General features: G+C 41.3%; 1 protein-coding gene, 1 long non-coding RNA gene and 4 other non-coding genes across 6 annotated transcripts; 2 read left to right on the top strand and 4 right to left on the bottom strand.

Moving 5' to 3' along the window:
• Positions 1-283: 283 nt before the first annotated feature.
• On the bottom strand, positions 284-355 carry trnad-guc (transfer RNA aspartic acid (anticodon GUC)). Its single transcript has one exon. It is a non-coding gene; the product is annotated as a tRNA-Asp (tRNA).
• A 93-nt stretch (positions 356-448) lies between these two features.
• Positions 449-520, bottom strand: trnad-guc (transfer RNA aspartic acid (anticodon GUC)). The gene has a single exon. It is a non-coding gene; the product is annotated as a tRNA-Asp (tRNA).
• A 595-nt stretch (positions 521-1,115) lies between these two features.
• Positions 1,116-1,187, bottom strand: trnad-guc (transfer RNA aspartic acid (anticodon GUC)). Its single transcript has one exon. It is a non-coding gene; the product is annotated as a tRNA-Asp (tRNA).
• A 596-nt stretch (positions 1,188-1,783) lies between these two features.
• On the bottom strand, positions 1,784-1,855 carry trnad-guc (transfer RNA aspartic acid (anticodon GUC)). Its single transcript has one exon. It is a non-coding gene; the product is annotated as a tRNA-Asp (tRNA).
• Positions 1,856-1,997: 142 nt separating this feature from the next.
• LOC125970878 (CD82 antigen) lies at positions 1,998-14,964 on the top strand. The gene is made up of 9 exons (XM_049723607.1): positions 1,998-2,154; positions 5,063-5,135; positions 6,200-6,272; positions 9,733-9,857; positions 10,832-10,906; positions 12,393-12,491; positions 12,648-12,821; positions 13,481-13,564; positions 13,803-14,964. Exons 2-9 carry the CDS (start codon positions 5,073-5,075, stop codon positions 13,878-13,880), a joined length of 771 nt encoding a protein of 256 aa, XP_049579564.1. The 5' UTR covers positions 1,998-2,154; positions 5,063-5,072; the 3' UTR covers positions 13,881-14,964.
• Positions 6,281-9,722, top strand: LOC125970890 (uncharacterized). Its single transcript, XR_007482287.1, has 2 exons — positions 6,281-8,524; positions 8,597-9,722. It is a non-coding gene; the product is annotated as an uncharacterized lncRNA (long non-coding RNA).
• Positions 14,965-15,578: the final 614 nt, after the last annotated feature.

Genomic DNA, 15,578 nt, shown 5'->3' with positions numbered 1-15,578 from the left:
CTGTCCACTATACTAACGAGGAAGGTAACAACTTGTCAGTGGCATAAATATTACAGCTCTGAAACATTGGTTAGTGGAAGTGATTTTTTAAGAAAGGGTGGGGATAAAAAAAAGATACTCCCCGTCAGGGAATCGAACCCCGGTCTTCCGCGTGACAGGCGGAGATACTGTCCACTATACTAGCGAGGAAGGTAACAACTTGTCAGTGGCAAAAATATTACAGCTCTGAAACACTGATTAGTGGAAGTGATTTTTTAAGAAAGGGTGGGGATAAAAAAAGATACTCCCCGTCAGGGAATCGAACCCCGGTCTTCCGCGTGACAGGCGGAGATACTGTCCACTATACTAACGAGGAAGGTAACAATTTGTCAGTGGCAAAAATATTACAGCTCTGAAACACTGGTTAGTGGAAGTGATTTTTTAAGAAAGGGTGGGGATAAAAGAGATACTCCCCGTCAGGGAATCGAACCCCGGTCTTCCGCGTGACAGGCGGAGATACTGTCCACTATACTAACGAGGAAGGTGACAACTTGTCAGTGGCAAAAATATTACAGCTCTGAAACACTGGTTAGTGGAAGTGATTTTTTAAGAAAGGGTGGGGAATAAAAAGATACTCCCCGTCAGGGAATCGAACCCCGGTCTTCCACGTGACAGGCGGAGATACTGTCAAATATACTAACGAGGAAGGTAACAATGCATAAGTGGCAAAAATATTACAGCTCTGAAACACTGGTTAGTGGAAGTCATTTTTTTAAGAAAGGGTGGGGATAAAAAAGCGACACTCCACGTCGGGGAATCGAACCCCGATCTTCCGCGTGACAGGCAGAGATACTGTCTACTATACTAACGAGGAAGGTAAGAACATATTAGTGGCAAAAATATTACAGCTCTGAAACACTGGTTAGTGAAAGTGATTTTTTAAGAAAGGGTGGGGATAAAAAAGAAACTCCTCGTCGGAGAATCGAACCCCTGTCTTCCGCGTGACAGGCAGAGATACTGTCCACTATACTAACGAGGAAGGGAACGACTTTCAGTGGCAAAAATATTACACCTCTTAAACACTGGTTAGTGGAAGTGATTTTTTAAGAAAGGGTGGGGATAAAAAAAAAAAGATACTCCCCGTCGGGGAATCGAACCCCGGTCTTCCGCGTGACAGGCGGAGATACTGTCCACTATACTAACGAGGAAGGTGGCAACTTGTCGATGGGAAAAATATTACAGCTCTGAAACACTGGTTAGTGGAAGTGATTTTTTAAGAAAGGGTGGGGATAAAAAAGAGACACTCCCCGTCGGGGAATCGAACCCCGATCGTCCGCGTGACAGGCGGAGATACATCCACTACACTAACGAGGAAGGGAACGATTTTGAGTGGCAAAAATATTACAGTTCTGAAACACTGGTTAGTGGAAGTAATTTTTTTAAGAAAGGTTGGGGATAAAGACAAAATATACACGCTCGGGGAATCGAACCCCGATCTTCCGCGTGACAGGCGGAGATACTGTCTACTATACTAACGAGGAAGGTAAGAACATATTAGTGGCAAAAATATTACAGCTCTGAAACACTGGTTAGTGAAAGTGATTTTTTAAGAAAGGATGGGGATAAAAAAGAAACTCCCCGTCGGGGAATCGAACCGCAGTCTTCCGCGTGATAGGCGGAGATACTGTCCACTATACTAACGAGGAAGGGAACGTCTGTCAGTGGCAAAAATATTACAGCTCTGAAACACTGGTTAGTGGAAGTGATTTTTTTAAGAAAGGGTGGGGATAAAAAAAAAAAGATACTCCCCGTCGGGGAATCGAACCCCGGTCTTCCGCGTGACAGGCGGAGATACTGTCCACTATACTAACGAGGAAGGTGCTCCAAATCAATGACTGTATCATTTTATTCGATATCATTTTGTAAAACAAAGTTACACTTTGAACGTAGTTATACACTATGTGGAAAACTCCAAATAAAATGTGTGGCCTAACTGTATGGTGGTGAATGGACAGGAGTGGGTTAAACCAAGTCGACTGCGCGGGGGTGTGCTCTTGTGGGAATGAGCACTTCTCAGGACGCGCACGCGCATAATCTCACCAGCAAGCAGGCAGTTGGAGTCGCTCACACGCGTGTACCAAGACTCGAACAAACTCGGTGATTTGAAAGAAACAAGTAAGTTCGTCTTAACATTATTGAGGTTTTTATCTCGTACGAACTAATTTAAAAGGTATACCGTAAACTGTTGCTTACCTTTGTCGTATTTTTGCCGTTTCTTGCGTGTGAATTATTTTATTGTTGTTTTGGCCCCAAAGTAAAAACGTCGACTTTAAAAATGGCTTGTTAAGTACTTTTAATGTTTGCCGTGTTATTTCTATAATCGCCTGAAACAAATTTTGAAGCTCATGTACCTCGACGCAAGACTTTGTCAACCTGCCAGCCAGATGTGAATGTTAATGTTGACACGTTTGTTGTCTCTTTAACATCTTAACGTTCTCATTTTGAAATAGTTGTGTGGTAGATTTACGTTTTTGTGGCATGTTTAAAAACTGTGTTGTAAACTCACTCGAAATGAGTTGGTACCACTCGGTTTGGCAGCATAGCATAAAGTAAAGCTGCTCCATTTATTCAACTAATTCTAATGTTTTCCATGAAAAATATAATTGACACAACGCAACTATTGATTTAATTGTGTGGTTACAATTGTAGTTTTTCAATTATTTATAGCTGCATTGCATCTAAAAGATTTATTTAGACCTCTTTCATGTAGTTCTTGAAATACAAATAGTTTATCCCTGTAAACTAATATATAATCACAACTCTAAATTCCCACCTACTCTATTTCCTTTCGAGAAAAAGGAGATTCAACAATGGGTGGTGTTTTTTATTTTGTTTTTATTTGTTTGTCTGTGTGGGATGCGGCGCGATATTGTGGTTGACCACCAGACACCAAGGAACAATCATTGTAAAGCATTATTAATTCCGCTTTTGAAGTGGCGTAAGATTGCAATAACAAAATCTAGTTAGACTCTCATACATGGTCTCTGGAAGCCCCCTTTTTTTTTTGCCACCACTGATGAATCATTGTCTACGCAAATATCCTGTGACATCACACACTGTAATCAACATCCAGATGATATTACTAAGAAGACTTTTCCCCTACCTGTGTGGATGCTATCTCCAGCCAACCATTTATTTTTCCACCAACGTATCCTCTTGTAGGGTCATAGGGAAGCTGAGAATAACACACTGTGAGGCTAACACTGAATTGGTTGCCTATTTTATGAACCACTGCACTACCAACAATCATGTAAAAGAAGATAATGAACTCAAGTGCCATGTTAATGCAGATGTAGGATTCTATGACTGTATCAAAGGCTTTATTACCAGGATACCACAAGAGGATCATGTTGGAGCAGATGCTTGACAGATGTTTAAATGGGTCAGATATTGATATAACAAGAGTGGATAAAGGTAGGTCGAGCCCTACTGCCTTCAGGGCTGTGTTTGACCCATGCTGGGTCCATTAGAGATGTAGCCATCTGCCACTCACGCTGCTGCTCTAATACAGTATAGATGTGGCGAAGAAAATTACTTTAGAAAGAAGTCTATAAGCAATGATTTCAGATGACCACATCTCTAACCTAAATTACTATTGAAGAAACCTATTTTTAAATAGTGATGCACTCAACGTAGCAGGCTTGTCATTTCCTGTGCTCGACTCTCTTTGTTGAAGCTACGCCGGTAGCCTATTTAATGGCACATTTTCAAAAAGCCATTTTCGGAATGGGCTTCTGTTTACTAACAATGTGAAGACCATTTTAATCTACACGACTACGGTCCGTCAATCCACAAAGCAATCTTCTTTAAGGATTATATTCTTTCACGACTATCGGTTGTGTGCTCGGGTTTAGCACAAAATTGTTGCTATTTGGGTCATCTCACTAGCAGATGCTCTTTCCACAAGCCAAATGTTTTATGGTGATTATACAAGATTTGTTTACCCCTCAAAAAGTTTTCTGACTTGTGTTTTATGACATATTTCACATCTGAAATTTACGAGCAGTCGGCTACGTGACCACAGCCCATGGTGCTGAAAGTCAAGGCAAAACCACAAGCTTGTCGACGATGTTGACCCCTGAAGGTTACTACCACAGCAGCACTTTTATTCATAGCTGGGCTATATTCCAGTTAGCCTAATAGCATGGTTGGCTAAGTCATATTTAAACGATTTCGGGAAAACAAGACTAAATATAACACACAAGAGCCTCGATGCCTTAATTCAACATTTACGGATTACAATGACCTTGGTTTTGACGAGTCGTGTTCTGCCTTTATATGTAAAAAATGCTTTTCCTTTCGATTACTGAGCCGTTAGTTCTCTTTGAAGCCACCCAGTGTTCTCAAGTGACCACAACCGCTGGCTATATTTTGTGTGCCAGTAAAGGAAAAAGCCTGGCTTTGGTAAATATTTATTTAGCACTTTTGGAGTGTGGCCTTCTTGTTCTTCTGTTGCTAGGGAGCTCCATAAAGTGTTCCTACTGTTCTTGTATGTGGCGCTGGTCTGGTGTACAGCTGTTTCTCAAAAGGAAAGTATTGCTCATACTACTGAGATGCAGTCATACACAAAGAGGACTTGTGCTGTCATGCAATTGTGACAAAGTGTTGCGACGCAGATGGCACTTTATCGTGTCCAAACTGTGGATTGTCAGACGGCCTCTGTTCCACTTTTTCAGGCTTGTACGTCATCTGGTCACATGGTTTATGCTTTTGCAAACTTGTTGCGACAAGTAAAGCCAGCTTGCTTTTGATTACATTAGTGGGCTTTGTCACCAAAGTGTGCCATTTAAACTTTTTAGGGTCTTTGTGAAGAAACCTAAAAATAAAAAAAACTCTTCACAGAATCGGTAAGCATCGAATCTGTTAAACTTTCCATTCTTCTTTCACTGTGGTTTGACCTTCTCCAGAGTAACTGCTTTTGTATAATTATCTCTTCTCCATCTGTGTTTTTTACATTTTTTGCACACGCTGGCTATCCAAAATAAAAAGCAACCGCTGCACTGTGTTTACTTCTGTCTGGCAGAATCGCAACCATGTCGAAAGGATGCATCACCGTCACCAAGTATTTTCTCTTCCTCTTCAATCTCATCTTCTTTGTAAGTAACCGCCGATTCACAATTGTGCATTTGGTCCTGTTTCACAATTTTATTTCTAGGAATTAAACAGTTTTCGCTTACTACGTTGCTACTGTCAAGTATTTAGGATTATGTTTTGCAAGTATCCACCCCCACCCCTTTTTTTTTGTGTTTTTTTTTTTCCCCCATGTGGAGCACCAAATGTCCCACTTGGTTTGCCTGGTGGCACAGCAGAGCCCAGCAGATGGTGTATTAAAGTTTATTGCCATCTTGTTTTGACGGGGCACAACATGAAGTCAGGGCCTGATGAAACTGAACTCTTAAAAATGAGGAAGTCTGGACCTTCCCAATGAGTTTGTATTCCTGAAAGAAAGCTTTTGATATGCGTCTTAGGAAGTGTGTGTCGCCGTCTGTCCATGTGTACACACATTAGTGGAGGCCAGGAACTGGTGGGCTAATGATGACGGCCCGGGGCTCAATAGTCCAACTTAATGAACACCTCTCAACCAGGGCTCTAACTATTGCTCGAGTGCTGGGGAGGGGTTCCATGCCCCTCATCTACCACCGCCCCAAAAAAAACACTGTGCCCCTCAACTGCCTAACAAGAACCATCATCATCACATCAAAGGTTTGCTCTTAGCCTCATGACCTCATTAGAGGTGTACCAGAGTTTTTTGGGCAGGCTAAATATTCTACTCAAGAGATCATGATGAAACAACTAGAACATAATACCTAATTTTTTTTTGTCATTAGTCTGTAATGCAGTGCCCTAATTAACAAAAGTCAAGGACTGCAGAAGAACGGTTACGGTATCAACTATTTGTATGTAGTACTTTTGTTATGTTGTATTTATCCAGTTTTGTAGCACAGAAGTTCACAGCCGTTTGCTTTCACACAATTCTGACATCCCAGTGAATGCACAGAAACATATGGAAGTAGCACAAATAAGGCTTACGAAGTGATAATTGGATTAATTTGAGATGTAACAGGCCTCATAACCAAGACTTGCACCCGAACAAGAGTTATTTAATTTTCCCTTAAGTGTGTGGTGGCCTGACTCTTTTCTATTGTATTTACTTTCTTAGGTCTTTGGAGCGTTGATCATGGGCTTTGGACTATGGGTTCTCTTTGATACCCAGAGTTTCATTGCTGTTCTACGTAAGTGTCTGAACGCACACACATGCACACATATGCTTGCCCTCCAACTGCCACGTCCTGGTGTGATAATGCTCCGTAAACATTCAGCACATTTGACCCCAGTCAGTTCTGCTGACTGGAGACTGCCTGCTCTATGCAATAAATGTGGATGACCTCTCAGGAGGCTGATTGCAGAAGAACAATGTAAGAATGTTCACACCAGACCCCAAAAACTGAAACAATATGACTTATTCAGCCCCCCCAAAACCGCAGGCGGCTGAGTGAACATGCTCTTACCATTTCAAGACTTCTCAAGTTGTCTAGTCTTAACATGGAGAAGAACACTTTTTGTTTTTGTGCGGCGTTATACCTTGAACCCGGCAGCTCTCAATGTAATCTCACACCTCTACAGATGTTGTCACGGTTCTAGTTCTGCCCAAGAATCCAGAGCTTCCACATAGTTGCAAACAGGAACATTATCAGATAACATAGCACAATGATAACATTGTTCAAAAATATAATGGAACCAAATTCCAGCGTTGCCTAAGAAGAGCAAACCAGGATGGAAAGGTATCAAGTATAAATCTGTACAGCTAAGCCCTTGCTTTATTCATTCCAGATGTATCTTTGCTTAGAGAAGCAAAGTTTCTTTCTCTCCTAAGTTGGAAATTTATTGTCTGCCCTTGTTATGGTTCGAAAGATATATATAACATTTCTTCTATGTATGTGTACCACCTGTCTTCGCATGCTAGTCTGAAAGAGGTCAAAAGTATATGGATGGTTCTCAGAAATGGTGGTCCGCTCCAGGCTGTGGATGATGACCCAGTTTACCCATTTTAAAATCAATAACCAGATTTCACCATTTCCAATATTGGGTTGCCAATGCAGAGATACACCCAAAATTAAACACTATTTGCGTGCGAATGTATTTTGCGCCGTCGATAATATCCGCTGCGACCACTTCCTGTTTGTGACTTGTCGACGTGTAAAGGAGCCCGAGAATAGATCAGTTTCAAAAGCAGTTGGAACCAATAAGATGACTGAGCGAAAGTGCATTACAACACCGTTAAATCGAGTTCCACACTGTCCATAATGTGACGATGTGTTTGCAGAAAAAAGCCACGCGATTACCTTGATCCACCTTCATCCCCAAAAGTCAGACTCGCACATGACAGCATAGCGATTCAAGTGTACCAATAATTAGGTACTTGAGTGTTTTGCATCCATGTAACAACTGAGTAGGCCACATCATTCAACATTCTCCTGCAAACAAAGGGCTGAGTCAACTGGTTTTATTTAATCATAGCAAGCTGAAGGGAGGTTTGATTTCAAGCATGCATTTGTTTTTAATAGGTTCAGTTTTGGGCTCACCTCACACACTCTTGGAGCATGATTTCTAAGAATAACCCACTTGCACTCACAACACTTTGAAACCGTTATCCAGATCTGTTTGAATTTCTTTCCCGTTGTATGATGAATTTAACACTTTAACAAAGACCTTGAGTCCTTAACAAGGCATATTTGAGTTTTGTCTTGTCTTCTTCCTGTTGCTGCCCGCAGAACATTCTTTGCAAGGTCATTCAAAGCCGAGTTTGCTTATCACCAGTCCAGGCATCAAGCATATAAAAGCAAGAATAGTATTTTTCATCCCTCCAAGAGCCAGCAGAGCTTTTATGATACTCCGGCTGCTCTTCCAAAGATAGTCGTGACCCTTCTTCCCTCAGCATCCCCCTCCATTTGGGACTCGGTGACCTTCCAACCCGGTCGCCCTTTCATTCTACTATATCGACCTCACTGAAAGTCTGTTGCTGCGGTGCATAGAAAAGCAAACAAAAACACAAAGCTTTGTGAAGCTATGTTTATTGATTCGCAGTATTCTCTGAAGTTGCACCATTGTTAGACATGAACAGGAACTCTTTATCCTCAGTTTCCATTTATTATTATACGCTATATAAATAGAGGTTGCTTCCATAAGTGCAGGCAAAAAGACATTGGGAATGTTTTTTGTTAAAAAAAAAAAAAAACTTCTCTTCTTCCCTCACACCCAGCTTTCCATAGCCAGAGTGGAGCTAAACACATTTTCCGACATTCTGAGCAAAAGTAAATTTAGAAATGCTAAACGTCTTTGCCATCACTTTTTTTCCTGAGTGTATACATACCGAATCTTTGCTTGTATTTACAGTCGGACTTTCCATGCCAATCACTCCTCCCTTAGCCACTCTCTCAAAGGTCCCATATGAAACTATTTTGGAGGACACTTGGCCGCAAGCAAGGTCCGACGCATCATGGAACAATGTAGTACAGAGGCTAACAGTTTCTAACTCGAGCCATGTTCATGTTTAAAGCTCACCAGAAGACAGCAGGAAGTCTTTCAAATGGATTTCAAGCCACCTGGCAGAGTGCCTAAAAGGAAATACTTCACTGGAACTTTACAAGCTTTTTTCTTTCAAGAAGAGACAAACTGTCCAGTGAAACTTCGTCGTACTGGGAACAATAAACAGATAAAGGCTACAGTCATGATAAAGAGCTAGCCAGTCACTGCAAAAATAACTTAATGAACTTACTGCTGACCTCTGTGTGACCAGTCTCTAAATCCAAGAATAGTGTTTAAAAGTTTTATCCACATATAACTAATGTCTTCATAAGAACGTGAGTTTATTTTTTTAGAGTAAGAACAAGTGTCATTTCCTGACACTTGGCTGGTCAAGGCAACCAGTAAAGAGATATACTGTGGGAACACTTCACAGTATTCTCGTATGACTGGTTTAGAGTATGATGGATATTTTTATCATGTCTGGCCTAATGAGATGAGCACACAACCATGTAAAGCATCAGCGCACGATTAAGTATATGTGGTTGGTTGCCAAGAAGCGACAAAGCCCAGCCGTGGATGAGCTGCTGCAGCTGCCAGGCCAGGCTCTTGGCAACGATGTGGAGTGAATTATCTGATTCTGGCCAGTTTATTCCACCTTGGAAATATTCCACAGCTCTCATTTTCAGATTTTTTGTTATGGTTGGTTCTCAACACAGATAACACATGGCAACATAGTGACTGTGATTTATCTCCTCTGGAAACCTCCAATCTACCATTTCATTCCCCCCAACTGTTCCAGAGAGGGCAGGCAATCAGTTAATCTCGCCACATATTTTACTTGTCTCGCTTCAACTCTAGCTAGCTGATAATGTTCGAGAAATGCTTTTTTGGGGAAAAAGTATTTCATTCTGTTTGCTTTAAGGAGCATTGTTGTTTTTTTTGTTCACTGTGACTAGCCATATCAAATCCGTTTGCGTGTGAGCTGAAATCATTTTGGAAACATTTTCTGTGGTTACAGCAGAAAAAGAAGAGCGGAGTTTTTATTAAGAAACCGCGTGGTTTCTTATCTCCCAAAAATGACCAGTGCAGTTTCGGTTCTTTTTTCCCCTCAACTCTCATATCAACTCTTGTCTCTTTTTTTTTTTTTTTTTTTTTTTTTTTTAACAGAAGAATCGTCAGACACGGTGAAAGTGGCTTCCTACATCCTCATTGGAGTGGGGTCCTTGTCAATGGCCATGGGCTTCTTTGGCTGCATTGGAGCCATCTACGAGATTCGTTGTCTTCTCGGTCTGGTGAGCAGTTACATCCACTTGGATCTCAGACACTAACGGGACACGTTCAATTGCAGAGATAGAGAGATGGTCACAACGTGTTGAGATCAAAATAATGCGGATATCAAAAGAAAATATGTTTGATAAAATATTTGTGATTCTCACAGCCGAGTCAAAGTCCAGTCAAAGCAACCACAACACATCCACACAACGCTGACTACAATGATCAACTCTGATGTATGTTGTATTTGGTTTCTTACTCCAACCTCAAATTCGAAAGTCATGTCATATCCAGCAACAGCCCTGCATCTTAGTCATGACCACACGCCCAACTAATTGTTTTGTAAATCATGTTGGTCATCCAAACTTCCCGTAATTCCCTTGCATTTCTTCCTGAGACTGAAATAGAGGAAAGCCTAAAACCATGCTTTGCATGGCTACAAAATTGACCGCGGTAGTTAATCATCTCTTTATTGGTGTTCTCTACTGTTATTTCAACCTATTATTAGAACAGAACCCATGTTTGCTTACAAGAAACCTGCGTGAATTGCACCTGTCTGGTTAAGAACACATGACAAATTCTTGCTGATGTGAAACCCGATAGCGTCTGTACTCATGTATGCTTGCAGCATGTGGTGACTGACCGAGATGGGTGTGCGTGAGGGGGACAGGGATAAAGGCCAGGAAGATGTAGTGAATGGGCGGAGAAGGAGGGAGCCGGGGGTCTACGTGGCCTTTTGTGTTGGCCGTTAATTGTAGAGCTGCTGTTGACCTACTTCTTTTCCCAGTGACAGTAAGCAGCTGCCTCAGGACCTCCTAGCAATTTCCAAAACATACCACAAGCCCTAGAGATAACGTGTGAAACAGTGTCCTTCCCACACAGTTAAAAATGAAATGTGAAGAGGTCTGACTGGTTAAAATATAGCCATTATTATTGCTTGCAGTGTTTCTTGGTCTCATTTGAACGTCGCTCTTGTTGTGTTCATCCCCAACAGTACTTCACCTGTCTGCTGCTCATCCTTATCGCCCAAGTGACCGCCGGAGTTCTCATCTACTTCCAAAGAGATCGGGTGAGACGCTTACTTTTGTGTTCTTTTTGAGTTGCTCAGCCCTGCTGAATGCCGCCCGCCCGCTTACCCGCCACCTTTTCTCCCATTGTGGCAGCTGTCGCCTGCCAGGTGTTTATGCTTCCTCATGCTACAGCTGTCAGCATAAGCCTCCTGCTTCCTGTGGTGAAACACTCTTTCATAGCATGACAAGTGAAACGTCACAGGATGTTTTTTTTTTTTTTTTACTAAAGTGACATTGGAGGCTTTTTGTAAGCCAAATGATGTGGTAGAAAATAGAGCTGGGTTTTATCATCACACATTCACCCAACTTTTGTGCAGTCGTGTTAGTTATGTAACCTGAAACCCAGTCTAAAATTGTGTAACAAATCTAATCAGCCTGAGTTTTTGAGAGTACAATGACCCCTACTGGATAGAGCTGCAACTCACCGGCTTGCGTGAATGTTTTTGCTTTGCCATTTAAAAACACAAGCCTAATACGTAATACAGACATTAAAAAAAACATAATTTGTCCGATTATGATCCAATGTTTAATTTCGTTATTCATTGTCTGCTACCTGGTCATGCTCGATTGAATGTGAGACACTTGAACAGAGGAACGAAATAAAGTGTAAATAAATCTATGAGAAAAACTAATGAACAGTATCACAGCACAGTATCAAGAGCATCAGCAACGAAGTGGGTGGAAAAACATCAGAGCAGCCTGTAACTACCTACAAGGCCAATTGGCCAAAAATAGATGAAAAGCGACATCCTTCCATTTACCAAAAGTCGCGTTAACCATGACACATGGGGAGGGGGGGTGGGGGCTGTTTTGACTGCCATACATCTAACATCACAACTACTAAACTAATTACATAAAATGTATCGAAATCAAATCAAAACAGTGCTGACCTCATTCATTTCGGGTAATCTAAAATAACTAGCCACATTGTGTCTGCACAGTGCGTGGAGGGTGTCTTATATTTGAGCTCTCCCAAGCAGGCCAATTGAGAGCTTTCGTTCTCTGCTACTGCCTCGGCGTGCTCCTTGTGTTTAAGGCTAACCACAGGGTAGGGCGGTGCCTGCCCCCCTTTCCCAGAATAGGGTGAGGTTGTATCGTCAAAAGAGCTGTGAAGGCTGCAATGCTGCCACAGCTCTGTGATCTTGTACACAAGTAGAAGCTCGAGCTGCGTTTGTGCAGCTTTTTAGCTCTGCGGAGCACCTGACAGGAGCCATGGCCTCGGGAAACATGTAAACCAGATGTTGACATAAAGACAAGGGTGTTATTTGCCTTTGCCATTTAGAATCAATTCGATGTGGGCAACATCTCGACACAGATGTGTATTTATCTACAGGTGTATTTATTGCTGGTGTTTGCAAAAAAAATAAAAAATACTAAGGATGACTTGGCGCAATATTAAATAACAATTGCAATAGAGAGAGAGAAATATCAAATAGTTCATCCCATCTGTGAATACTAATGAATGCTCTTCATTGTTTTTACTAGTTGAAACATGAAATGTCCAACATCATCAAGGGCATGATCACCCACTACACCGGCCAGAACAAAACCACAGAGCACACTTGGGACTACATCCAGAAATCTGTGAGTTGTCGCACATGACCAAGTTTCACTTAGAAGTTTGCAGACAGGTTCTGATTCAACCGTGGAAAATGACATTAGACAAGATCAGCGAGATCAGGTGTAGTTTGTTGTCGCACTTCCCACTCACTTCCCACGTTTTCTTGCCTTTTGTCACAGATGAAGTGTTGTGGGTGGACGGGGCCTGGCAACTGGTCTGACAACACGGTGATCAAGAACAGCTCCCAGCACCTCTATCCGTGTTCCTGTCGCAACGAGTCCTTGCCTGGCACTTACATCAGGGATGGGGGCCTTTGTGACCATCTCTCCTCGGAACTTCCCGTCTACCAAACGGTACGGTTTGTTGATGCTTGCTTGTGAAGGCCTCAACTTGCTGAGTCTGCTGATCTTTTCAGCTTTTCCTGTGTTTTTGCTTTGCTCTTGCCAATGTTTGGCTTTGGGGTTTTCATTGGCCCAGGCTATGCTGCACATCCGCTATGGCTTGGTATTTTTTCCCTTTCACTCTCAATGTCTTCATAATATGGGCAATTAATTGTGTGCGTGCGTTTTTTTGTTTGTTTTGGTTTTTAATCATGTCCCTGCTGATTTGCATTGCCTCCACTAACAAGACAGCTGTGAAAAGAGAGGAGCTGATTTACATAAACAGTGTGAGGGTTGCTAACTTGGTTGCTATCTTTAGCATGCACACTGATTTGTATTTTGACAAAAGTGACATTTTTCTAAGGGGGAGCATTATTAGTACTTTTTTTTTGAGAGGTAGGTGTTTCTATGAAAATTGATGCAAATTAATCCTCAAGAAAAACATGTTTCAAAGGTGGTTTAGTAATGGGAAGAATAAAGCAAATCCCACGAGAGGAAGTAAAGGAAAACTTGAACTAGGGACGACACCGTGAAGGATTCAACATCAGCATTTTGTGCTGTTTCTTCTTTTCTTTGTTAACTTTTTTTTTTTTTTTTGGTCATCTTTGTCTCCTTTCTACTTGCTTCCTTAGGGCTGCATGACCAGTGTGGAGAATTGGTTCCTGGAGAACTGTGGAGTTATTCTGGGAATATGTGTCGGGGTGGCTGTCGTAGAGGTATCCATTTTCTCTTCATAGTAGCACTGAAGCAGTAGATGGTTCTCCTCCTCCTCTGAGAATGACTTGAGGAAAATTTTGTGTTGTGTTTGCACTACGCCACACAATTTCCTTCAAATTGATCTATGCGGTGACTGCGAATAGCATAGTAATTGTAATATTGTATTGTATTGTAAAATTGTATCGCATGTATGATGACACTTACATGTCATTGATTTATTTTCTTCTCCCGCGCCAGCTTCTTGGGATGATCCTCTCCATGTGTCTGTGCAAGAGTGTCGTACAGGAGGATTATACCAAAGTACCTAAGTACTGAAGTGCCACCCACACAAACAGACGTATGTGTACATGGATGGACTCCTTTACGCTCTCACACCCTATCTCACATTCCTACCCACACACACACGCACACACACACACAAAGAGAGAAGTCTCTTGCATTCGAGGTTCTGTCTTGACGGCTGTGCAGATTTCTCACACCTTCAAACATTTAAAAGATTCATAGATTGTTGACCATAGTGCGCAAGTTACCATTGTTGTCTTATAATAATAATTCTAATTATTATTGTATATGTAATTTGAAAGGAGACCTTGTTTGTAGTTTATCCATTTGAAAGGTTGCAAACACGAGTACGATTATTATTTTTTTTTCCTCTTTGGTGTTTCCTTTCGCTGACCTCAATGAAGCGCTTAACAGAGAGAGCGAGAGCACTTTAGCTAGATTTGATGCAACCGAGCCACCGGAGACTCTCCTCACCTTGGAGCATCAAGATGAGTAGGAGATGAGAGGGTGCGAGTGGGCGTGTGTGGAATTAATCTCATGCTTCTATTCCCGCTGCCACCGGGTGGAGGAGAAAAACCCTTGGGCAGGGCAGCTGCGGTGGAGGTTTTGGCTCACATCTCCAATTCCTGGTACGCCTGCGCCACTCCTGTATTTTTGAGTTTGCTAAAGGAGGCTTCATCTGCATTTTTCCCAATGAAAAAGTTAGTGAACTGACAGTAGACTCTTGACTCTTTACTTCCTTGCTTGGTTTCCCTGATCTTTTGTTTTTCGGTCCCAACCCATTTCATTGGTAGTTGACTTATTGAGCACATTGTACATGGACTCATGTCCTGTATTTGTTTTTCTGTTAATTTCAAAAAAGTATTGCTCTCCTAAATGTTGCTGTTATTCTATGTGTTGATACATTTCAAATATGTTATTGTTTCATCTGCCAAATTGTAAAATTAATTTAACTTAAAGATGAAGGCTTTTTGCTGTTCTTGTCTTTTTTTTTACACGTTGAAAGAAAAAAAAGTTTTTCAAAACAATTTATGTGGATTTGTAAGCCATATTTGTTAAGAAACGTTTTGTATGTTTTGTTACTCTGAAAACAGGTAGAATTAAAGGGGTAGCCACATTTGCTTCTTTGTTTCTTTTTTATATGCTCAGGGTTGCACCATTGTAAACCAGTAGGTGGCAGTATAAACTAGGGCAAAATAAAGATGGGTGAAAAGACCAAGTGGTTGTACTATATGTAGAGGAAAAAAAAGTAAAAGTGTAATCATGATTTTTGACATCGGCCCCATAATTGTCTTGACTTAAATGTAGAAAGGACCAAGCCACTTTAGATAACACAATTTCGTGCCCGTTATTTTCACATCAAGGCACAATCAAATATTGTCTAAAAAAAAAAGGCCTTTAAACGGAGATACAGCATTAGAATTCCTCGTTGTCCCTCAAGAGATCGCTCCAACTAATTCAACACGTCTGCATCTGGCCATGCTGAATTATAATCATTTTACTCCTTATCATATTTCAGACAATGAACAGCAGCTGTCACAGCACATAATTATTATTTGCATACTGAGCAAAAATTAAGCATGGTTAACTCTAGTAACTAATTCATGAACGTGAGAGTTCAATTCATGTTGGACGTCTTTGCAAAATGTGTTCTTTTTAGAGACAAGGCTACATTTTACATAAGCGAACTGTAAATTCTATATATATATATATATATATATATATATATAT

This window comes from Syngnathus scovelli, chromosome 6, assembly GCF_024217435.2.
Source record: "Syngnathus scovelli strain Florida chromosome 6, RoL_Ssco_1.2, whole genome shotgun sequence".
NCBI classification, from domain to species: domain Eukaryota; kingdom Metazoa; phylum Chordata; class Actinopteri; order Syngnathiformes; family Syngnathidae; genus Syngnathus; species Syngnathus scovelli.
This window is presented reverse-complemented; position numbering and strand designations above follow the sequence as displayed.